General features: G+C 39.1%; 2 protein-coding genes across 4 annotated transcripts in view; both read right to left on the bottom strand.

Annotated features, from left to right (window-relative positions):
- The window catches only part of PXDNL (peroxidasin like), a 383,932-nt gene extending 376,177 nt beyond the window's left edge, over positions 1-7,755 (bottom strand). Inside the window, 1 exon segment of the mRNA XM_045560482.1 lies at positions 7,537-7,755. Coding sequence (XP_045416438.1) covers positions 7,537-7,706 — 170 coding nt within the window. The 5' untranslated portion in view covers positions 7,707-7,755.
- A 7,325-nt stretch (positions 7,756-15,080) lies between these two features.
- The window catches only part of PCMTD1 (protein-L-isoaspartate (D-aspartate) O-methyltransferase domain containing 1), a 69,332-nt gene continuing 58,605 nt past the window's right edge, over positions 15,081-25,807 (bottom strand). For all 3 annotated transcript variants that reach the window (XM_045560410.1, XM_045560411.1, XM_045560409.1), the window contains one exon: positions 15,081-18,227. In XM_045560410.1, the coding sequence (XP_045416366.1) occupies positions 17,860-18,227 (368 nt within the window). In that variant the 3' untranslated portion in view covers positions 15,081-17,859. The remainder of the gene's footprint in view (positions 18,228-25,807) is intronic.

Genomic DNA, 25,807 nt, shown 5'->3' with positions numbered 1-25,807 from the left:
TAATTGGTGGCACTGTTCTGTTGGGACAGTGCCGTGACAGCTGTCAAGGATTCTCACGGGGACTGAGTTAAAATCCCTACTTGGCGGCTGCTTCTAGCTGACTTGGAACATTTTTAAAGTAAATACTCGGCATGGCAACAGCTTTTCAACTGTGCTTGTCCTTAGAGTTGGCCACAGCATAGGCCATGGCAAAATCTGCCCTCTCTAACGGGGCAGAGGGAGCTGGGTGGGAGGCGTTCTGCTCCAGGGGTGAAAACACACCACTTCACTGTGCATCCACACCTGCCTTAGACCAAGTGCACCCACTAGAGAAACAGAGATCTTGGTAAGCTCCCCCTTCCCGCGCCCGCGCCCCACGCAGACCTACAGGATTAGCAGCCATCAGCACGCAAATGTTTCATGTCTACTTGTCAGAATGTATCTGGCCTCTAATTCTCCTTCTCCCTTCCCTCATTTTCCCCAGAGAACTTTGTCTTTGGGGCCTATTTTCCCCTCTGAGCAGGTGCAGGCCACGTGCCCTGTGAGAGCGGGCAGCAGTCAGCCGAGTCAGCGCAGGCGGCCGGGGACACAGCGCTCCGCGGGGCTCCCAGAACGCAGGGCCCGCCCCGCGCCGGGGCGCCGGGTGTGCAGGGCAGCGGCCCGCAGCTGCCACCGGCTCCAGACCCGCGAAAGAGTGGGGATGAAAGGTGTTCTCTATCTTCTCAGCCCTGGAGGGACTCGGTCTGTGGGGAAGACAAGTTGATAACCTTAATTGCACGTGGCATGTTCCCTGATTCAGGTGGGACAGGAAAGGCACCTCAGCGGACTGGCAGGGCTCCCCAGGGGCGGCTCCGAGCCACGTCCAGCGCGGCAGGAGCCGGCCCCGTGCAGAGAGCAGGAGGGCTGCGCTCCGGGCAGGAGGATCAGCGCGGACAAGGCCCACTTGGCTTCCTGCATTTCTAGACTTTCTGCTGAACCTTCATAAAACATGATCCACTTATGTTCTAATTGTATCATGGGCTAGACTGCTAGGCACTAGTTTAATAAGTTGACTCATTCATCCTATTTTTTAATTGATAAGGGCACAACACTCCTGTAAGATGAAATGAATACCTTTCATGAGAGAGAGAGCCTCAGCTAGTCTAACAAGGGCAGAACACGGCAGATGCCAGGACCTGTTAGCTGCTGGGGAATCTATCTTTGGGGGACCTGTAGGGTTTTTTCCAAACCATGCCTGTAGGCAGCTGCCTTTTCTAATTCCTCATGGGATCACACTCCAGGTGACATGCATAGACGAATCATTAAGATCTACGTCCTTACTCTTGGAACTCATTTACACAAAATATTATGGATCCTATCATAGCATATCTAACCATTAGCACTGTGCAGCATTTGAGATTAAATGAGGGCTTTTAGTTTTGTTTGGTTAAGAAAAAATGAAGTTAGTAGACTTAGGAATTTTAAAAAGGTACCTTTAGCAGGAATCATGTTCAAGTTTCTTTTTTAAATTTTAAAATGCAAGCATAAAACGGTCAGAATTGCACAGTTATTGCAGTTTCTGTTGTTTTTTACTACTCATATGAAGAATCGCTGGAGACGACCCCAGTTATCGAAACTAATAGTAGAGCAAGATGGGGCTTAACCATAACTCTGAGTTTTTCCACTTCATAGTCTAGAGTTTGACAATAAACCTGCTCTGTCATTTGTTGTGGCTACTCTGTTGCCTTGAAAGAAAAAAACGCAGAACACTTCAATGCTTTCATTTGCATTTGGAAAGGGTCCTGTGATTTGAATTTGGGTCTGACATGGCCAGTTTTATGGAATAGCAAGAAGGAGGACTGACCTTCCACGTTCCTGGAACATGAGTGCAGAAAGGACCACATAGACTAAGGACCACACCAGGATGTTTACATTATATTGGTACCTATTTGGTTGTGATAAACATTTAGATAACTCAAATGTAAGTCACCTTAATTTAACATGTCACTGAATAAAACAAAATGTTATAAACATTATTTGTAAAAGATGCCAATGAAGCAAGGGAGTACATTTATAAAAACATCTAGTGGCCGAGCCTCCACTACTATTCTCAACATTGTTCGAACATTTCTCTCTCCCTTTGGAGCCGGGAGCATCAGTGTCAGACTCACTCTGCACCCGGGTCGGGACAGCTGTGCAGCAGCGACGGCATCCAGATGCCTTGGCTCATGAGGGTTGGAGGCCTCCATCTGTCCTGCCGGATATGCCGCCTCCAGGATAAGGAGGTCTGCATCCTGCCCGACCAATCTAGACATGAAGCTGCTTACACCGACTTCTTAGCTGGCACTTCTCTTTGGAAACTGCGAGGTCCCATAGAAAACCTATTCATCTCTCTTCTCTCATATCCTCCTCCTTCCTACACCACACAACACTTCGCTGTCCTTTAAGAAAACAGACAAACAACAAAATTCTTTTGACCCTCACCTTCTCTTCCAACTTCTTGGAGGTGAAATTTGTACTCTGCTACTTCACCTTCTGCCAGATTTGACCACCCTCCTCTCTCCTGAAATAGAGGGTACTCTTTTCTGGTACTCCTCCTTTGTCTGTGTTTGCCTTGTTCTCCTCTCCTTTCTTTTTCCCCCAGGGTCACTGTGCTGCACAGCTGCAAGGGGCACAACTCCCAGCACAGTTTGGAGTTGTGCAGTGCACAGCCTACACAACCATAGGTGCCAGTCCTGGTGCTTGTTCTCATTTTTGCTTGATTGCAGGGCTTTCCAGGGTTCTAGCCTATGTAGCCTTTTCTCATTCTATAGGTGCCCCCCGGGAAACCTCATTTCTTCCCTTTGACTTAATGCACACTCCGACCTCCATGACTGCCAGAACTGCATCTCTTGCCTTTCTCTCCCTCCTGAACTTGCCATATTTCTGAGCCCTATCCACCCAGTAAAACTCAACAAATTCTCTCAATTTTTCAAATTCTTTTCCTCCTCTTTTGTCACTTAATTTCCCTGCATATATTGCCCATCTAGTTGACAAACCAGGACATTCATTATCCCTTCTCACTCCATACATGCAAAATAGAACTGGTCCTTCCCATTACTCAATTTGTCACATATGTACTAGGTCTCCAACAAGAACAGGGCCCGCAGCTTTGCTGCCTCTCCTCCCAACGCTGTTACTGAATAATACTTCCCTTTTCCTCATTTATAGAATCTACCATAGGGGATGAAATGCAGAAGTTAGTGCAGGAAAACTGTTCTATTCCACTAACTAAGTCAGTTTTTACCATCGAAGCACAGGCTATTGTAGGAAATCCTGCGACCACCAGCAGGGATCCTGACACCACTGACCTCCTACAGCAAGTCACCTACACATCTGTTTCTTGAAGGATGACTCCCAAGTCCCAAGGGTGGGTCACACCCTGGCCAGTGGTGCTGTACCCTCTGCTCCCTCCACCTGCCCCTCCGCACTGTCCCTGCACTCGCTCTGCAGCCTGGGCTCCATCAGCACTCCCCTGGCCTTCCTTCCAGAACAGCCTCCCCCAGCCCCTCCCCCCAGGACTGCACTGGCCGGTCAGGAGTGTGGCGCGGCTGTACGCGGTGCCCTGTGAGTGGGGTTGCCGGCTGTAGTAGTGTACTCTGACTTGTCAAGAAGGCAGTTCAGTAGTAAGTGCAGTACAACTTTTACTTCCACTTCTGTGCCAGAGAGGTCAGCTGCTGGGGAAGGTTTGAATGTCGATACAGTTCAGCTGAGTCGCACTGTGCATCCCTTTAATGACACCAAGTGTGGGGAGGTCCCGGGAGTTCACGCCTCCTTGCTCTGCTAAGTGATAATTCAGAGCCAGTAAGTTATGTCAATTACAAAAAAAAAAAAAAAAAAAAAAATCATCTCAAAGGTCAAAGTAACCTCTAAGGGTTAAATTTTTAAAAATCTAGCTAGAATGGAAACTGTGAAGAGCTGAAGGAATCCTGTATTCTTCTTGAACAATATGAAATTTTTATCAGCTGGATAACATTTTTTCACAGCTGAACGTAAGTCATTTTCTCATTCCCCACCCCTGCTTTTTCCTCTGAGTTTTGTATTATTTGGAGGGCAAGGAAAGCTTTTTACATAAAGGAAGTGCCTTTAAATATTTAGAATTTCACACTATGCATACTTTTGTATTTAAGACTTTTTGGGGAAGTCCTCAATGATTAAAACAGCCCTAAGCTTCAAATGTTTCTAATGTAATCAATGTGGTTTTTAGAATATGTTCTATTTGCAGTCACTCCTCTGAGGCTCCATCTCCCCACTGCTGAGAATTCTAAGAACATCACATTTCTTAACCAGTAACTAAGGTTAGGAAAGTACAACCTAGTGACCCCGGGATAAAACGGAATCAACTAAAGCTAACCAAGTACGACCGCTTCTGATTATTAAACAGCTCCCCTAAAGACATTGTGTTCATTGCTAGAAATTTTTTGTTTGCAAATTCCAGTTCTGAAAGATTTGCTTTACTAAAATACACAGTGTGACGAGTGAGATTTTCTCAATGGTAGTAGGCTATTTGGTAAATGATACTAGTTTTGAATATACAATAATATATCCTTATAGATGGCATCAAATTAAAATCGGGGGGATAGTTGTGCATTTTTCTAAACTTAAATCCCTGATCAACCATAATTAATCTTTAAAAATAGTAAAGTCGGGGCTGGGTGAGGTGGCTCACGCCTGTAATCCTAGCACTCTGGGAGGCTGAGGTGGGTGGATCATTTGAGCTCAGGAGTTCGAGACCAGCCTGAGCAAGAGCGAGACCTCGTCTCTACTAAAAAATAGAAAGAAATTAGCTGGACAACTAAAAAATATATATAGAAAACATTAGCTGGGCCTGGTGGTGCATGCCTGTAGGCCCAGCTACTAGGGAGGCTGAAGCAGGAGGATCGCTTGAGCCCAGGAGTTTGAGGTTGCTGTGAGCTAGGCTGACGCCACGGCACTCATTCTAGCCCGGGCAACAGAGTGAGACTCTGTCTCAAAAAAAAAAAAAAAAAGTAGTAAAGTCTTCTTATCTATGGTTGAGGAAAATAGTTTCTTTATTCAGGTTAGAATTCTTAAAACATGCAAAAATGAAAAAAATCAAATATAACAATACTATAACTAACATTCACTAAGCACTTTGGCTATTTACAGTGCTAAATATGTTATTTACACTGTTTCCATGTTATGGTGACAATACATATATATACTCAAGTGTGATTTAGCAAAAGCTATGGACTCTGCTGTTAGGAAGAATTTCAGCCAGCCTCCATTTGCCTTAGCTTTCAAAGGTTAATTGACTTTTTCTTTTTCAGAATTGTTAGCTTAATGAAGTCAGTCATGGTCCTTCATGATATTACATACACAAAAATGTACATCCTATGTCAATGAATTTTCAGCCCAAAAGGAGGACCAATTTTTATAGGTTTACATGTATTTCTCAGCTTTTGTACCATCTCCCTAAATAGAGGATACACACTAAAGATCCTGGGCTAAAAGCACCCTACAAGTATGTGTGGTTGGGCTTGTATATTTTGCCTTTCCATTTTTAAAAACTTAATTAGCTGCTAATGTTTAAAAGCTAGGAAATTTCATTGTTAACTTCTGTATGTTCTTGAAAATACAGCCCAAATTCCCAGAGGGCATCCATAACTACATAGCTGGCTGCCCCGTTAGCGAGAGGGGCCTCTGCCCTCGCCACTGTCCCCACACACTCCACGCTGGAGGCCAGCGCTATTCATCATTCCACACACACAGCAGTTTGTCTTTCATCCCCTTCCTCCCTCGAATTACTTCACCAGCCAGGTCCTGGAGGTATTTGACTTTGCAGCTCTTGTCCTTAATTGTAGACGTGATACCAATAGCCAAATTTTCCATACTGTTTACCAGGGATAGACAATTTTCTAAGTTTGTAAAATGCATTAACTGATTTAATCTTCAAAATAATTGACAGGGTGAACACTACTTGCATTTCAGTTTACAAACTAGGAAACTGAGCCATCACTAAGTTGAGAACTCATGCAAGGCAACACACATTCGGGTGTGGTTGCACCACCCACAGGCAGGGACCTGGCTCAGAGGCTGAGAACCCAGCCACTAAGCTCCATCTGCACACACAGGAGAAGGCTCCTCACAACTACATTGACAATATCCTTTCAATTCTGCTCACTACCTTGAGAAGTGTGTGTCTAATGGGTGCTAATCTCTTCTCTGAAACAGCTATGAAATTTAGCAAAATTTAGGTTAAGGTTGGACCTTCGGCAGCTCCGTGGCACTTGATTGTTGCTAAAGCTTTGCTCTTATTTTCCAAGAAAAACTGTGATTACCAAACGACAAACAGATGGTTCTGAGTCTGAAGGCACCTCTAGAGCTGTGTTCTGCTTGCACAGCCATCAGTAATGGTACCAGGTTCAAGAATCTGTCTTTTTAGTTTTTACAGTAAGACTTCACATGCATATAAAATTAATAAAATGCTTCACAAAAATGAAAATCTATAGATCGTATGTTATTTTCTATGTTACTGCCACCAGCCTGGACTTTTAATTACCAAGCTGAATCCTCATTTCATGCTTATGAGTGAAAAATCTATGGGTGATGACCTTCTAAACATTCACATCTCAAAACTCCAGAAATATATGCCATTTCCCTCTGCCCCAGAATGGACTTGAGATACTGAAATCAGTTCTGCCCTCCACGAGCATGACACAATCCGCAGACAATTTATCATGGAGCAGTAAAGTCCTTGAATCTGCATGATCTTTCAGCATTTTCCCTTTTCTTCTCTTGTGGCATAAAGTTTGCAAATTATGTAAAAAAAAACATTTGTCCTTCTAATTATTAAATTACGATCAAATAGGTATAATATGATCTGCACATCAGTTAAATGATTCAGCTTTATTATCCCCATATTAAAGACAAGGAGGTAGGATTTGAACTCAGGTTTGACTCCCAAATTCTGGTTTTATCCTACCATCCCATAATGCCTCCGAGATGTCGATTAGTCTAAGTAGCTGCTCAGCAAAGCTTGTAAGCACTCAAGAGCTCTCCTGGATGTTTGAGGCCTGTTCTGGGGACAGACAGTGCTTTAAGAGTTGGGGGCTGAGGACATCACCTCCCCGGAGGTGTGCACAGCAAGCAGTTTGTCAGCACAGGATCAGTTGGAACCACTCTCCGAAGTTAAATTAGTTCTTTCCTAATGGGACAGACACATGCTGACCAATTAAGAGTCCCAAAGGTTTGGGAGTAGACAATGAAAAGGAATAAACTGAGAACCTATGCAGGGAAATTACTTAAGGAAGAATAAATGAGAATTCCCAATGGTAAGTTCTAGAAGAGGCTGGAAAAGAGAACTGAACCCAGAACAAATGTATTCATGTCAACTCATCATTGCTCACATTTTTTCGTCTAACAACAGAACCATGAAATTGTTTAGAAAGTGAAAAACCTCTTCTATACATACAAGCAGGGAAAGTCTCAGGGATCCCAACTTAGGCGGACGCGAAGCCCCAGCAGAGAGGCAGTGGGGCACCGCTCAGCAGGATCTGGGGGGCATCCGTGCGAACTTACAGGACTGTGGGCTGCTGCGGCACCTGAGGAATGTGGTCCAGCATCAAGTGCGTGCAGCGGACGGTGCTCTTAAAGCAAAGGCAGCTGCTGGGGCAGGGCAGCCCCGGTAGGCACCACCCGGCCAGGAGGAAGCAGGTGGCCCAGCTGAGAAGCCTGGACTCCATCGCCATTCCCTGCCGGACAGGCGCCGCAGGAGGGACAGCAGCAGCTGCAACTGTGACAGCGGTGGTGGTGACGTTGCTGTTGGGCTGAGCCAGGCTTGGGAGCAGTGGCTGAAAGCGGCTCCCAGGGAAAAGGCACCCCCTGGCCAATCCCGGAGGAAGGAGATCACATTACAGTGCTGAGGGAAACGGCTCTGGGAGGCACTAGACTCCCAGGGATGAGAACATTTCAGTGCAAAACCCTCTTTCTAAACAAACGTGCTTGTTAGGCAGCCGAATACAAATGTAAACTCTTCCAAAGTTGCTTCCACTGCACATTTCATGAAAACCCCTGCCTCTCAGCCCCTAGCTGTCCCTTTGAAGCTCAAGTTGATTAATTACTGAACCTATGCAGAATAGCTTTTCTTTTTTTAATCTGGTAACATTACCAAATCCTAAAGGGTGGGTAGAGTTATAGTTGATCTAGGCGCACATATTCTTCCTTACTCCAAACTATACTCTGAAAACAATGGTTCCATTTCCTTCTATATATTCTACTCCTGAAACCCAACACACTTCAACTGGCTACTTCTGATTTCTTTAATATTCAGTATTTAAAATTGTATGTTTAAAACCATGAACTCAGACACCTACTTGCAGAGGGGACAGCTGACCGGCAGACTGTGTGGAAGTCCTAAAGGAGAGCGGGTACGGGGAACCCACGACTTGGTGGCCGCAGCAGCCCCTCTGGTCACGGACTCTCTTCAGCGGCAGTTGGAACTGGCCATGTGTCCCTGAGGCCAGTGGCCCCTCTTCGGAGACACGTGTAATAACGGCAGACTTCAATAAATATGCTTTGCAGTTAAACACCTACTTTTTGGTCATTGTGTAAGCAGATATTTAAAAAAAGATTTTTTGTTTTATCTTTAAAGGCTAACATTTTCATACAAATCTCTTTTAAAAATATAATAGAAAAACAAATTAAAACTTGGATGGTCAATCCCATATGATCTGACTGGGAGACCAATCTAGTGAGTGGAGAACTCATGCTGTCAAATTTCCTCAACCTTATGAGGATAAAGTAAATTCATCCTTCTCTCTGCAGTAATTTTTTTGGTCCCTTTACATTCTACTGTAGGTGAATACTGCCCTCTTTTGGCAAAATGGTCACATTTAAATGTGATTTAGGGAAGATTGAAATACAAAATGATCTGAAGAAACAAATTACTTTCCATGAATAAATGATTTTAAATTAAACTTTTAAGTATGTTTGATATTGTTCATGTCTCTTTCATTGTCTGAGTACACCAATAAACCAAAAAGAAGGAAACTGCTTCCTTATTCCCATCCTTATGATTAACCAGTGTTTGATTTGGAGGACAAAGACCTGTAGGTTTGTGCCTTATGTTTTCAGTTTAAAATATAATGTATATTACCTTGTATTTGTAAAGCATTTTCCAGAGGGAAAGATGAAAAACTTTCCACTTTAGAAACCTAACGGATGATGAAAAAAAATCTACTGATTACCGCGGTGAGTAGAGGGCCAAGAACTGCAAGGCACAAAACACCACACCTGTGACGTGGCCTGCTACCGACCGCAGGTCCTTTCGGACACTGCCTTGGGACAACTCTCAGCTGAAAACAACTGTGTTAGATAAAATCGAGAAACACTTCTGTAATGCATCAATGTGCCATGACTAAGGAAAATAGTAAGATGTACACAAGAGTCCAAAACACGAAGTGAAAAGGAGAACTCAGCAAGGTAAATGGTCACTGAAGGCTGGTTCAGCTTGAGATCATTTGCTTAACCAAGTGAGATGAATTTCAGGTGGTGGAGTAGCAGGAGTACAGGAAGAAGAAAAGCCCTAAGAGGGGAGTCTTATTTCCAAAATCTCTTGAAATAAAGCCACAGCCATAATTTAAGGATGAAGTAGAAATAACCCTCCCTTCTACCACCATCCACCCACCTATGCAACCCAGAGAATCCAAGGAAAATTGCCTATTTCAAAACTTGCCATGGGGAGGCAGGGAGCAAACCCTCCCTGGAGGTAAGGCATCTCCAATGGAGCCTTCACATGGATTTTCTGGGCCATTCTACCTGGATGGCCTGAAAAACCTTTAGCAGAGGCTTAAAGAAGTCAGGAGCTGAGAGAGCGCCTGGCAAAAACCACCCAGGCCTCTAATAATTCCCACAGATAAGGTTCTATGATACAAGCTCAGTCAAAACACACAAAATACAAAAGTAACAGTTACAAATGAACATAGGTTCAGTATATAATTAGGTTCAGTATGTTTAGAGAATTGAACATATTAATAAAGAGCAGAAGACTATAAGAACCAGGCAGATTTGAAAAAGCAGAACTCAAAAATATAACAAACTTTAAAACTCAACGTAAGGGTTTAACGGCAGATTTAAAGCAATTGAAGGGAGAATTAGTGATCGAAAAATATATCTGAAAAAATTATCTAAAATTCAATGATGAGAAAAAAAAAATTCAGAAAATATTTGTAAGAAAAAAAAGTAGCCAAGAATTTCTAGAACTGATACAAGAGCTACAAGACGAATACCAGGTAGGATAAATTAAAAGAAATTCATACACAGGCACACTATACAAAACTACAGAAAATTAACAATGCCAAGACAAGAATATTAACAATGTCAAGACAAAATCTTTAAAGCAGATAGAAATCAAAGACAGATGACTTTCAAAGAAATTGCTGTCAGTCGACTCTATAGCCACAGTGAAAGCCAGAATGTAAAGAAATCCTAACTCTTGTGGTTTAGAGAAAATCATGTCAATTTAAAACTGTAAAACCAGTAGACATATCTTTCAAGAACAAAGGCAAAATAAAACTTTTTCAGACATACAAAACTAAGAGTTAGCTACGTACAGTCTTTCACTAAAAGGAATTCGAAAGGATGAACTTTAGGCAAAAGGAACTTGGGATGGTCTAAGATGAAAGAATGAGCAAAAGACAAGTGTAAACGGGAGTAAAACTAATGAAACATAATTAGATAAACAATAGTAGTGGTATACCATAGGGGCTTAAAATTTTATAATTAAAACACAATATACAAGCATATAATTTTCAGGTGATGACTTCAGAGTTTACTAAAGTGTTCTCAAGTACCTTGTATCAATTAGAAGGAGGACAGGGAGTAACTTTTTAGACTTTGATAAGTTAGGTGAGTGCATTAAAATGTTGTGAATAATCACTAAGAGAGCAGACAAATTAAGTGCATAACTTCCAAAATAATAATGGAAAAAAATAGGAAAAATAATTCATCAATTCTTAAAGAAAAAAAGATGGAAGAAAAGAAAACTGTATTAGGTATACAGCACAAAATATTCTATGGTAACATTTAAAGTGAATATAAATGTATGTATTGCTTCAAGTAAAATTCAAAGATTGTCAGAATACTTTAAGAAACTCAGCTAAATGTTTATAAGAAACAGGCAAAAAACATAAGGATACAAAAAAGGTTGAAAATAAGAACAGAAAAAGATACACTAGGTTACTATTAACCAAAAGAAAACTGCTACATGAGTATCAGACGAAATAAACTCTGAAGCAAAAAACATGACTAAAGAGGGCTTCTACGTAATGTTTACGGTTCAAATCACCAAATGGACATAAACAAAAATTGAAAGAACTATGAGAAAGAATTGACATTCCATCATCAAAGTGAAAGATTTTGCCAAATATCTCTCGGCAATGGATAGATGTGGGCACACACACAAAATTTACTTAGGCTGTATTAGATTTGGACAACATAATCTTAAAACTTATTCAACTGACATGAATAGAACACTACACTGAATATCTGCAGAACATTTTTTTAAACCCAGCATGCCAATTATAAGAAATGACCACATAAAAGCAATAAAATAAGAAATAAGGTTGCTCCTGTTCATCACTTCTATGTAGCACTACACTGGAGGCCCCAACTAAAACATCTGGCAAAATAAAAAAAAAAACTGAAATGAAAAAATAAATCGTCTCAAATTTATTTAAAGATATGATTTTCTATGTAGAAAACCTAGAAAAGGCCGGGCGTGGTGGCTCACACCTGTAATCCTAGCACTCTGGGAGGCCGAGGCAGGAGGATTGCTTGAGGTCAGGAGTTCGAGACCAGCCTGAGCAAGAGCGAGACTCTGTCTCTACTAAAAAATAGAAGGAAATTATCTGGACAACTAAAAATATATACAAAAAAATTAGCCAGGCATGGTGGCACATGCCTGTAGTCCCAGCGACTCGGGAGGCTGAGGCAGAATTGCTTAAGCCCAGGAGCTTGAGGTTGCTGTGAGCCAGGCTGACGCCGTGGCACTCTAGCCAGGGTAAAGAGTGAGACTCTGTCTCAAAAAAAAAAAAAAGAAAAGAAAAGAAAACCTAGAATTGTAACAGTGTTGGATTTGATTAATGTAAAGAACTCAATAAAAAAGTACAATTTTAATAAACAATACAACAGCATTGAAAAACAAAATATCTACAAATAAATCCAACAAAAGATGCTAGACCTTAGGGTCAAATTATATTAGGTTGGTGCAAAAGTAATTGATTGCAGTTTTAGCATTGTTGAAATTTGCTGTTTAATATTGGAATACATTCTTAAATAAATGTTGGTTATGTTATACATCATTTTATGTGCATTTCTCACTATTTTTTTTTTTTGCTAATGACTTACTACTTGCTGTTTATTTTATATTTATTTTAGACTATGCAAATGATGTTAAAGAGCAAATCTGAGCAATTTTCTTATTCGGGTCGTAAAAGCAGGGGAGACAACTCACAACATCAACATCACATTTGGCCCAGAAATTGCTAACCAACCTATACTGCAGTGGTGGTCAAGAAGTTTTGCAAAGGAGACGAGAGCCTTGTAAAATGAGAAGTTGCCAAAGAACTCAACATTGACATTCTACAGTTGTTCTATATTTGAAGTAAATTGGAAAGATGAAAAAGCTCAGTAAGTGGGTGCCTCATGAGCTGACCCAAAATCAAAAAAATCATCATTTAAGTGTAGGCTTCTCTTACTGCAGCAACAAACCATTACTGCAACGGATTGTGACGTGCAACAAAAAGTGGATTTTACACGACAACTGGCAATGACCAGCTCAGTGGTTGGATGGAGAACCTCCAAAGCACTTCCCAAAGCCAAACTTGCACCAAAAAAAAGGTCGTGGTCCCTGTTTGGTGGTCTGCTGCTGGTCTGATCCACTACAGCTTTCTGAATCCTGGTGAAACCGTTACATCTGAGAAGTACGCTCAGCACATCGATGAGATGCACCGAAAACTGCAATGCCTGCAGCCAGCATCGGTCAACAGAAAAGGCCCAATTCTTCTCCACAACAATGACTAATCACACTTTGCACAACCAAAGCTTCAAAAGTTGAACGAATTGAGTTACGGAAATTTTGCCTCCTCCACCATATTCATCTGACCTCTCCCCAACCGACTACCCCTTCTTCAAATATCTTGCCAAGTTTTTGCAGGGAAAATACTTCCACAACCAGCAGGATGCAGAAAATGCTTTCCAGGAGTTCATCCAATCCCGAAGCACGGATTTTTATGTTACAAGAATAAACAAACTTATTTCTCATTGGCAACAATGTGTTGATTATAATGGTTCCTATTTTGATTAATAGTGTCTGAGCCTAGTTATAATGATTTAAAATTTATGGCTCGAAACCGCAATTACTTTTGCACCAATCTAAATATTTCATAAGACCTAAGCAAAAGGATAGAAAGACCATATTGATGGATTGGAGGACTCCATATCATAAACATTTTAATTCTTGCATAAACCGATTTATAAAGTCAATGTGACTCCCAAGGAACTCCCAAAAGGGTTGCGTGCATGCGTGTGTGTGTATAATCTGAGAAGCTGATTCTAAAATTTATATGAAAGTCTACAGGTCCAAGAATAGCCAAAAAACTCCTGGAATATAAATTGAAGGGTTTTATTTTACTAGATTAAGAATTACTGTAAATATACAGTAAATAAAACTGTGCAGTGTTAGCAAAGGGTTATACAAATTGACTAATAACACAGAAAAGAAAGCCGAGACACAAAGTGCAAACATATGAAAATTTATGACAAAGTTAACACTGCAGATAAGAAAAAAGGAACTTTTCAAAAGATGGTCCTCAAACAGTCAATAAAGTAAAAAAAATGCAGATTTAAACATGAAAGGCAAAAATCATGGAACTTCTGTAAGAAAATATATCATTTTCATGACCTTGGAATTGAGAGTATGGGAAAGAAGACGAATTTGACAATTAGGATAAAAAATGCCAATTCATCAAAAGATACCATAAATAGCATGAGAACAGAAATCACAAACTGAGAAAAGATATTTGCAACACATATCGCTGACAATGAATTAATATCAAGATTACCAAAAAAAAAAAAATACTACAAATCAATTTTGAAAAAAAAAAAACCTACCCAATAAAAAAGTTTACAGAAGACTTGAATGGCACTCTACAGGGAAAAAACCCTAAAACCAAGAAACAGATGAAGATAAAAAACCTCCTTAACAAGTAGCTTTCTTAATAAGTAACAAAGTCTCTACAAAATACCTAATGCTACAAAATGCAAAAATCTCTGTCACGTGTAGGTGAGGATGTGGAATAATTGGAACATTTAAGTGTTGCTAGAATAAACACATATCGTTAACACTATTTTGAGAAACAAATTTGGACCATCTAGGTAAAGGTGAACATAAACATTTTCTGTGACCCAGTAATTCTAGTCCTAGACATACACCCTAAGAAGATTCTCACACATGTATATTCACAAGACATGTGAAATAAAGTTCACAACCCAATCATTTGAGGAAACAAAAAATATCCATCAACAGTAGAATGAAAAACTAAATTGTGAACCATGAATGTAATGTAACAACATACAACACAGATCAATCGCGGGTGGGTGACATGAACAAGCAAGCGGTGGGAGAATGCACGGTATGACTCCAGCACATGTGAAGCCAAACAGTATACTGTCTAGGAATACAAGCGTACGTGGTTAAAATGACAGCAAAAAGCGAGATCATGATAAACACAAAAGGGTTACTCCTGAGAAGGGAGGGATTGGGAAGCGGCACACAAGAGATGGTAATGCCATTAGTTGAACCTAATGGTAGGTACACACACGTACCTACATGTACACTTAATTATTACTTGTGCGTCACATATATTTCATAGATATCTTTCCTATGTACTATTTTATAAAAATAAATTTTTAAAAACGCTATACTCTTCAGAGGTGGCAATAGTCAAAAGGAAGTGATATGTCCAAATACAGAAAACTGAATACCATAAATCAGCATATATCCATAGGTGTACCGAGATTATCTAAATTAAAAAAGAAGAGAAAAAGGAAAGCAGGCTGAAGAATGATGCTTAATTGTATGTAATTGTTTATTTAAAATAATTTTCCAAGTCTTCCAATGATTTAACAGGCTTTGCTTTACTTTTACCATCTCAAACAACTAGAAATCAATGCTTAACACGCTTTGTACTTTATTTTAATCACTCTGTATCCTATTTTAATAACATTTTTCTTTTAATACTAGAACCAAATATATTGACCAATAAGCAGCATAGATCTTCTTAAGTAGCTGTGGTAGCTTAGGTATCACTGACAGATTCTTGGGATTTATATGATGCTGAAAGCTATTTCAGGCCTTTTCTCTAACTAGGTGTCTGTCTTAGGCAAAACATGCCACCTCTCTAGGCCTGTTTTCTCATCTGCAAAATAAAGGCCTAAATTAGATGATACCTATTGTATGGCTGTAAAATTCCATGACTATATTTCCCCATCATTTTCACTTACTTTTATTTCATCTTTATTTGCTACTTCTCCACCTATAAAGCATAATTTCCCATGCTCAAGTAAACATGAATTCATTAAAAAATAAACACAAACCCAAAATATTCTTTTCTAATATATCTGCATTAATAGATAAAAAGGCTTTTACTTGAATTTTCATTTTATTTCTATTTCTTATTTAAAGTCAATGATAAAGTCACAATTGTAAAATGAATACATTTAAAAACACAAAAGATACATTTCAATGACAAAAAATATACAATGATTAGGAAAATCTACTGTACAATTTGCCAAGGTCAAAGAATGAAAGACAATATGAAGAAGTCAGTCTTCAAATATATCCTTAACAAAACCCTTTCCCAAATAGTAAAATTATCATTTAAGAATATGCATCTTTACATATCTGGACACCAGCTCCAACAAAAAAAGGCAAGGGAAAGGGGACAGATAAGATGATAACTCTCCCCCGGTTTTGTAGACTAAAAACAGGTGGTCACCAGGAATTCAAGATTAAACTTTTAAAACAAACATTTACTTCAAAAGAAAATGAACATTTCCTACAGATGACAATAGTATGAAACTGATTTTTTCTTTCCTAGACAGAAATGAGATGGGGCATTTCTTAATAACAGCTTAGTACTCATCTAAGAAGAAGTGTTGAGATACCCCCAATTCTATCTCCCCAGTCACTGGTAGAGAACAAAATACCTTCCATGAAATTATCTTTCACATTACTAAAATATCCTCAATTACTTGGAACAATTTCAGGCTTAGAATATTTCAAACACTTGTTTTTAGATATGTGGAATTTTTGGAGCTGAGATTTTTGAAACAATATATCTGACTTAGATAATAATCCTTTCACTATAGCTGATTGGGTCTCTTTAGCAAATCTGAGCAACTACGGTAATAGCGATGCTGGTGGCAATAGGAGATACGCTCAAATTTTTCCCTTTAAGAAATATATAACCCATGTGACACTAAGTAGTAAATACGTTACACTGTACACTTTCATAACAAGGAATGACTGTTATCAGGCTTTACTAGGAAAATAAACTAATGGCATTTACTACCTATTTTATCACTGATAAGCTACAAACTCAAATGATAGATAACTTTAAGTATGTGATATTAAGCAAAAAATGAAAACCATTATAATTTTACCAAAAGGAACATTCAAAAAAATATATGGGAGGAAGTTAAGTGAACGTGGCGTAGGTCCCAAAGATTACCCTATGATTCTGAACCATACTTTCAAAACAAAAGGCATCTACAAATAATTTCCATGAATATTTCTTATATCAGAAAGATCCAAAGCAAACGGAGGCAAGCTCAGCCCTACCTTGTCAAAGATAAATATTTAGATAAACTAGAAGTTCCATCTGCTAAAGTGCATCTGCTGACCAAGTCTGCCCTGGCCCTGATCCTCAGAGTCATCCAAGAAAGTGGCCATCACTCACACTCACTCACTCATTCTCTGTCCTACCAAGAGTCACACACAACAGTGGATTTTTTTTTAAAGCCAAATACTTTATACAGTGAACTACAGAAAAAAACAATCGTAAATAGACTGTCTTTTAAATTCTAGAGAGTTAAGATAACCCCGTTTTTAAATACTGAAAATGTAAAGGGTCCATACAAACTAAGAGTTTATACTTTCTACTTTAATAGTCACTTGCTGTGCTCTTAAAATCTCTATGAGAGAAGCAGATATTTGTTTAACCATGTCTTTTGGCAATAGATTCAAAAGCAAAAGTAGCAGGGCTGTGAAATCTCATGAAATTTGTGGGTTTCTTTTAAAGCTACATTATTCAATATTTTGTATTGCTATTGCACTCATATATTGCCCGGAATATATCTACAGCCACTCAGCAACAGTGATTGCAACAAAAGGTAAATAGATCTACAAAGCATTTGATTTCCTTATTAGATAACAAAGTTTCATAGAGGAAATGCAAACAACTGCAATTCAGATCAAATTATATAAGCTTAACAATTCTTTAACCTTATATAAAATGAAATCTAACCCTCACCACTACAAATCTGTAAAGGAATCAGAAAAGGATTTATAGTACACAAAGTCTTGGCTATTGTTGCATTCCACTTTGAAATCACTGAGTTAGAACAGCATTTTTCCAAGATTTAAAGAAAAATATATTTTATAAAAGGGATTCTTTTTTAATCATTGAACACATCATTTTTGTTACTGACAGAAACAAGTTATACTTTTTTCCACTATAATTCGTTCTGATGAAAGAAATAATTCTCTCTCTTAACTCCTAACACACTACATTTTCAAGACTAAAGGAATTATCAGTAGGCATTCTTTCTTCTTGATCTAAGTTATTTGTCTCTAAAATATGTCAAGTAAGCTTTTAAAGATTCAGGGAGGGGCAGCTTCATGATTTTTTCTCTCAGTAAATTCTGAGGTGGCTCCTCTGGCTTCATGGCTTCACTGGGATCTTTCTCTTCCTCTTCTTTGTTATCTTCTTCCATTTTTTCATCCTCCTCACTGTCTAGAGGCTGAGGAATAAGCTGATTACCCACAAATACATAAGTGTTAATTTTCTGTTTAACTCTCTTTCTTTTCCTTTTGGGTGCAGCCCTTTGAGGAATCCCCTTTGCCTGCATCTCATCATTTATGAAATTTCTAAGTGTGCGTCGAATGTAAATACGAGCCAAGTCCTGTAGATTCCTGACAGCACAGGGGGCTAAAAACAAAGAAACAAAACACAAAAAGAAAACATATAAAATAAAACATTATATATTGTTCATTTCTTCACAGAACAAAATATGTTTCTTAGCAAATTTTAGAAAACGTAGAAAGTATAAAAACTCTGACTTTCATCTAACAAAGCAACAAAGGTTTGGGATACTTATTACATGCCAAGCACCATTCTAAGTGCTGACGAGAGCAGACAGCACAAAGGTTAAAATGTATAGGGGAGTGTGTGTGTGTGTGTGTGTGTGTGTGTGTGTGTGTGTGTGTGTGTGTGTGTGTGTGTGTGTGTGTATGTGTTGCCATTTATATGCATAAAAATTCTCTGGAAAGATAAGAATTTAGAAGCAGGGTATGTGAAAACTATATGAGAACTAAGCAATGAGACAAAAAGAACAAGAGAAAGACTTTACCCTGAATGCCCTTTTATATTTTTGATGTTTAAATCACATTAAAAAATGCTATCTATTAAAAAAACCAAAAGCAACATTTGAACAACTGCCCGTCTGAATCCTAAACCTACTTTTACACACACACCTTTCTTTCTGTAAGTCAGTCCATCAGGAATCATGCCACAAACACTTCAAGAGTCCAAAGAAACACCACAGATTTTTTAAGTTACTGATGTTTAACTTATATCAAATACATCATAGAGTTGGAACATACTCCTGTCTGCTTCACTCCTGTCTCCCACACATATACATACATACGTATAAAAGCATAAACCCTAGAACCACATACTCTTCTTTGTAGCCTGTTCCAATACTTTGCACATAGAGAAATAAATTCCCTATGCCCCTTCCAAAATTAATTTCTCCTAGTTTCCATACCTGTGGAAATAAAACTATTACCACAGATCTTTCTCAAATATCTGAAAATAAACAAAACAAAACAAAACATAACCCTCCTCAGTTGAAGAGCATTAAAAATCTTCATCATTTATTTTTTCATCTCTTCACTCTTGATACTGTTTTCTGGGTATCCCTCTTCCAAACTTTTGTAACATTTGAAATTCTGCTTTCTTTAGGTATTTGTGTATGGCCCACCTTTGCCTTAGACTGTGAGCTCTGGGAGGGGAGGGACTGTGGCCCTTTTGTTCTTCGCACTCTCCGAAGGGCCCTGCAGGTATGCAGGCTCCCAGCACGCTTGCTGTGCTGTTCCCACCAGCCAGGGTCCCGGGCTATGCCCAGACACGCATCACACACACCCTGCAGAAGTACGTATGCTTTTTCATAAACTTTAGGAGACTTTGAAGCCCTACTCAAAGATCTCTTAGCACATATTGTTGGTCCACCACAAAACTTCAAGCTGTCTTTTTTACCCTGCTACTGAAACCTGAAAAGAAAAGAATTCCGAAGAGCCACAAGGGCATATTCTGCTAGAAACCATTTTCTCTATTGGTCTTGACCTGTCCCCAACTACATGTAGTGGAAACTGAAACACAGAAATAGCTGAGTTCAAATCCTGCTTCAGCCACCAATTAGTTTTGAGAACATGCATTAGCAGCAACAGATGTGAGATTTCATCTCTTGTATGTTAAAATGTGTAAAATTACCACCTGCTCTACCTTCCAAAACTGCTCACGAAGTTATTTAACATTCATTCAACAAATATTTGTTAAACTATATGCCAGGCACTGTTAAAAATCTCATTTAGATACAGCGGGTGATTCGGACTACGGAGTCTGTACTCCCTGCACTCATGGAGCTTGCATGTCTAGGGTCAGGGTAGATAAACAAAAGGCAATTATGAAAAATAAATGGGATATAAAAAACCAAAACACCAATGATATGACAGAAAGTGTCTTGGGGGTATGTTTGCTTCGACTGGGCAGTCACAAAGGTCTCCCTGAGGAGGCTATGTTCAAGCTAGGATCTAAATGACATGGGGTAACATACACATAAACATCTGGGCCAGAGGGAATTAGCAAAACCCTAACAGGTAAATGAGCTCAGAATGTTCCAAGAGCTGAAGGCAGGCTGGCATAGATGAAGCCTGGGTCAGGAGGGTCAGCTGAAACAGTTCAGTAATCCACATGAAATACGACCACATTCTGATGAGGGGGGTGGTGGCAGTATAGACAGAGAGAAATGGACAAATTTCAGATATATTTTGAAGACAGGCTGGTAATGGATTGGCTATAGAGGATGGGGGGAGGGAAGAATAAAGGAAAACAGGCAGATACTGATGTCAGTTACTGATATAACAGGCAGAGAAGAAAATAGGTTGAGGAGAAGAAAACAAAAAATGTGTTTTGCTTATGTTAAATCTGAGGTGTCCAGTACATATCCAAAATGGAGATTCCAGGAATAACAACAACTAGAATATCATACCTGTCAACATTTTCAATGTTTTACATATAATAACGCACTTAATGTTACTAAGTTATATAACTCGCTTGAGGTTATAAGTGACTGAGGTGGCACCTGCATGCAGATGTTTGACTGCAGAGTCTCTGCTGCTTTTCCAACCATAAGCGGTTAGATCACGACTCTGGAGCTCAGGGCAAGGCTGGGGCTGGAGACAGAAATCTCGTCATCGGCCCCTCGTGACATAAGCAAAAACATAAGCAAAGACAGAGCTGGAAGAGAGTGTCTGGGTGAGAGTGTAGACAGAGGCAAGGCCTAAGCCTGAGAGGGCTCTACAAAGGGAGAATAAATCTATAAAAAAGTGTTTTGGAAATTACAAAGGAGCAAGGAAATAGAAACTGTATTAGTCTTTTCAGCTGGTCTTTGCTCTTGAACCTCTCTCACATTACTGGTATTCTCTGTCAACACCTTAATTATGTTGATTAAATTAGTTTTTCCTCTGCCCACACTGTGGGCTATTCCAGGGATGAACCTTTCAATCCTAAACTGTCAGAAGAATACCTGATCTTCATCAAGAATCAACCACACCAAACACAAAAAAAGATTCAGACTTGATTTCAGTAGCTTCTAATACTCATAAGTCCTAAAATAACACGTACAAGTTCTTTTGAATGACACATAAACTTTTAGATAACTCTCAGGCCTACCTCTTCAAACATCTTCCATATTCTGTAACACTCCCTTGTTTCTAATGTCTCCAGTTATGAGACAAGGATTTAATGGACGAGACAATATTAATTTTGACTGCTATAAAAATTTATTTTAAATTTAGGCTTTCATTCCAAAATTGCAGCGAAGGTTATCTCTAACACACACACATTTAAGCTCCACCTGTTTCCCCAAAGTTAGGCTCTATATAGATATTATAGGAACTTAGGAGTCAGGACTTTCATTTTTATTTGTTAATAAACATTGAAAAGAACATTTTATGTAGGTTGAACCATACAAAAACTGATGATTGGGGGTCTTTTTTGACCTACAAAAGCACCAACTTCACATAGTTCAACAAGATGCAGTTCCATAATTAATGTAGTCTCTTCTGTCTCCAAACTTTAAACAACATATGCTTATTTTTAGAATGTCTTCTACCCTCTTCTAAAAAAACACAGAAAGAAACATGCCTTTTAAGTTGAATAAAATGATGAATCAGAGGAAAAATTATAACTCCATTTTAGTAAGCTGTTTAATATGAGCAAGCTTTTTGCTACAAGATACATTTGGCAAAGGATTTGCATGTGTACTATTTTTAGGGGTTTTCTGTAACTAGCGTTCTTCTTTCATATTTTAACTTCCTATAATTAATAATGTCCTCTGAACAGAAAGCTACTTTGACTGATTTTAACAGAAACCTTTTCTTATTCTCCATACATCCTATTAAATTTTGGCAAATATCAATTTTTAAAACTTTTTTCATTCTCAATATTACTATATGAAGCTTTTATTTTTTATTCACATAATTCCTGAGTCATTTTTATAAATTACTATTGGTCATTGGTGACTCTTTTTCTTTTTATTGTAGAAACTTTCAGGTATAGCAGTCCCCCCTTTATCTGTAGTTTCGCTTTCCACAGTTTCAGTTTCTTATGATCAGCCAGGGTCTGAAAATATTAAATAGTTAAGTTCCAGAACTGAACAATTCATAAGTTTTAAGTGTGATAAAATCTCACGTTGTCTGGCTTTGGATGCGAATCATCTCTTTGTGAACCATATCCACGCTGAACACGCTGCCCTCCTGTTAGTCACTTAGTAGCTGTCTTGGTTATTAGATAGAAAAAAACATAGTACGTATATAGGGTTCGGTACTATCTGCAGGTTCAGGCATCCACTGGGGGTCTCAGAACACATCCCCCAAGGATAATGGGGGACTACTGTATACACAAAAAAGAGAGCCAGTAATATAATAAACCCCCACATACCTGACACCTACCTTCAACAATTACCACCATGGCTAGTCCTATTTTATCAACACTCTCATCCTCTTTCCATCCCCACCCCAGATTATTATGATGAAAAATTTAGACGTTATCATTTCATCTGTAAATATTTCAGAGGTTATGATGGATTTTTTAAAATTTAGGCTCCATTTTATCCTATTCCACTGAAGTTTTTCCTATTTTACATTCACAGTTATTATGTCATTCAACCCAACCAATGACAGTCTTATTAGCTACTAAGATCTATTTGTATTGACATCCTTAAGACGAGGGAGAATGGAAGGTGCTCATTTATAGCATATTATCCATGCCACTTATGAATTATGTTATTATAAAACCGTATTTACAATCAAGACTCTTCTAAAGGAAACTAAACTAGGAAAACTGTTAAGATAAAAAAGCAAAGACTACTGACGGAATTCTAAAGATTTTAAGTGCCAGTTACAAGATAAAACAGTTAAGCAGTGGCGGCACAGCTCTAAGTACTCTTATATAAGATGCACAAGATGTTTACGGTTAAACTGTCAAAGGCCAAGCTGTGTCAGAAAACTTTTTCTACTATTTCTTTTTTATTACTTTCCATCCAGCTAGGGTAAACAAAGTTGTCATAAATAAACTATAATTCTAATGTTTAAAAAATAGGAGACAGAAAATAGTTTTACTTTGTTATTACTGCTGCTTTCAGCAAGGAGTTTAAGTAGGGCCCCACTAACTACAGTACAGTCTACTACATAGTAAAAATATAGTATAAAATACATAGAGTATAAAGATGGCCCCTGATTAACCATGGTTCCACTCAGGATTTTTTGACTTTCCAGTGGGTTTAGGGGAGGTAATCCCACCTTAAGTCCAGGAGCTCCTTATGTCTCATGATGGGGTTATGGTTTCTACTGAATAAGTACCACTTTCATACCATTTTAAAGTCAAGCCACGCTAAATGGCCCCACAGTAATACACCATAGTAAGTTGGGGACCATCTGTTGTGTTCCCGGCATTAAATGCATTTTTAATTTTTAATTTGCAATATTTTCAATTTATGATGGTAAAGGACATAGGCCCACCATAAGTCAAGGAGTATCTGTAGTCTACTAAAAGTAGGCTTCATGGAAATAATCACATAGTGTATGTGAATGCAAGTGACAGTCACTTGATTCTGGTGCTAGAAAGAAATGTCCTGTACCTTTCAGTGTCCCAGAGTATACCCAGCACATACCCCTTTTTGACTAAATTGGAAGTTTAACTTTAACATTTCAACACAGTAACTTAACATTTCTAATAGAGTAAGTCTCCCTTTTGATAATCCTTTGTTTTTCATCATTCTTATTTTTAATTTTCCTGTTTCATATGGAATTTTTTCATATACACTGACTCAAATCCTTTTAGTAAGTAGCCAAAGTATATATTACCAACAAGTATATTTGGAAAAAATGGTTGAAAAATTTTCTGAATTATGAAAAGTTCAAAATTTTTTAGAACTGAGTGTTTAATTTCTTTCCAAATGAGATCAAAAAAAGAGCACGGAGTCAGAATTTATGAATCTCACAAGTCTGTAAGAGTGGGCAACACGTCTCCTTTGATGGTGGCTCTTGTTAGAGAAGATTGCTCATGAGGTACTTAGGTGGGAACCCTCATGCTGTTGACACTCCCAGAGAGCGACGCTCGCCACAGGGCCATGCGGGCCTCTCTGCACCACCTCACTCATTCTTCCCCAGGGCTGGGGGAACAGCTCATACACTCTGAGTGTCTGAGAAGCAGCTGGCCATGTGTGGCTCTGTTGTTCCCTCCTCCTTTTCTCTGAGATTCACACATACTGACTGGGCTCTGCTCTTGCATGTATTTACAGAATAAACTCCCATGATAGGAGATCAGCCAGTGTTGCCTGTAACTGGATGGGTAAGTCTGTCTGATTTAAGGATGTGGAGCCAAGCTACATTTTCCCACCTACTCTGCTTGGTAACAAAGCTGACATTTCAATCTCTAGCTATCTGACCCCCCAGTACATCTCTTCATTTGGTAAGAACTTAAGCAGAGAAAAACAGGTGTAATTTACCAACCTTCTCAAAACCTTAACATTACTTTTTATCAAACAATTGTTAATATGCCAGGAAGTATGCCAAGCACTTCACAAATACTACTTCATATAATTTTCAAAAACATCCCAAAAGGTCCAAAAGTCACACAGCTCTAAAGAGCACAGAACGAAGGCTGAAAATAAAATTAAATCTCTCTATAAAGCCAGATACCTATGAAATAAACACAGTTAAAAAGAAAACTAAATAGGCTGGGTACGGTGGCTCACACCTGTAATCCTAGCACAATGGAAGGATTGCTTGAGCTCAGGAGTTTAAGACCAGCCTGAGCAAGAGTGATGCCGCCTCTCTATTAAAAATAGAAAAATTGGCAGGACGTCATGGCACGCGCCTGTAGTTCCAGCTACTCGGGAGGCTGAAGCGGAGATCCCTTGAGCCCAAGAGTTTGAGGTTGCTGTGAGCAATGATGACGCCACTGCACTTTACTCAGGAGACAGAGCCAGACTCTGTCTCAAAAAAAAAAAGAAGAAAGAAAGAAACCTAAATCAAGAGTTTTATTTTTGGTAAAGAATTTTACTTAATGGTTAACAAAACTATGACATTTGCAAAACCAATTAATATTACTCTCCTCTTCTTTCTCAGGGTCTCATTAGCCCCATTAAGTTGATCACTCCCTCCTTGAAACTCTTCTGTCTTGGCTTTCAACACCTTGTGCACTCTGGTTTCCCTCCCCCCACCTCTCTGGGCCCTCATTCACCAATCCGTCTTCCTCTGTTTTATTTAATATCTCTAAATTTATTTGGTGGACCACAGGTTCAACCCTGATACCTCTTCTTTATCTCCACTCTGCCCCTAAGTGGTCTCATCCATTCTCACCAAATCATAGTTTAAAATACTATCTTTATGTCAAGGATTCTCAATCTATACCTTCCTCATGGAGCACGTTTGCACCCACTGGACTAGCTGACATTTGTATGCTAACAGACAACTCACGCTTGGCCAAAAGAAAATGTCTGATCCTTCCACATCTATTTCCAAGTTATGCCATCCTTAGTCTTTCCAACAACGCTGAAGGTACCAGCACTCTGCTAGCCTCAAGAGAAAACAAATTCCTCTTTTTCCTTCACCCACACTTCCCCACATAGTCTGCTATTTTTCTGCCTTCAAACAACTCTCTCCACAACATCATCAACTCTCTCCTTGGACATAAGAAAAGCCTCATAACTGGCTCATTTCCTC

The sequence above is a fragment of the Lemur catta genome, chromosome 9 (assembly GCF_020740605.2).
Source record: "Lemur catta isolate mLemCat1 chromosome 9, mLemCat1.pri, whole genome shotgun sequence".
NCBI classification, from domain to species: domain Eukaryota; kingdom Metazoa; phylum Chordata; class Mammalia; order Primates; family Lemuridae; genus Lemur; species Lemur catta.
Note: the sequence above shows the minus strand (reverse complement) of the source record. Positions and strands in the feature narration are given on the sequence as shown.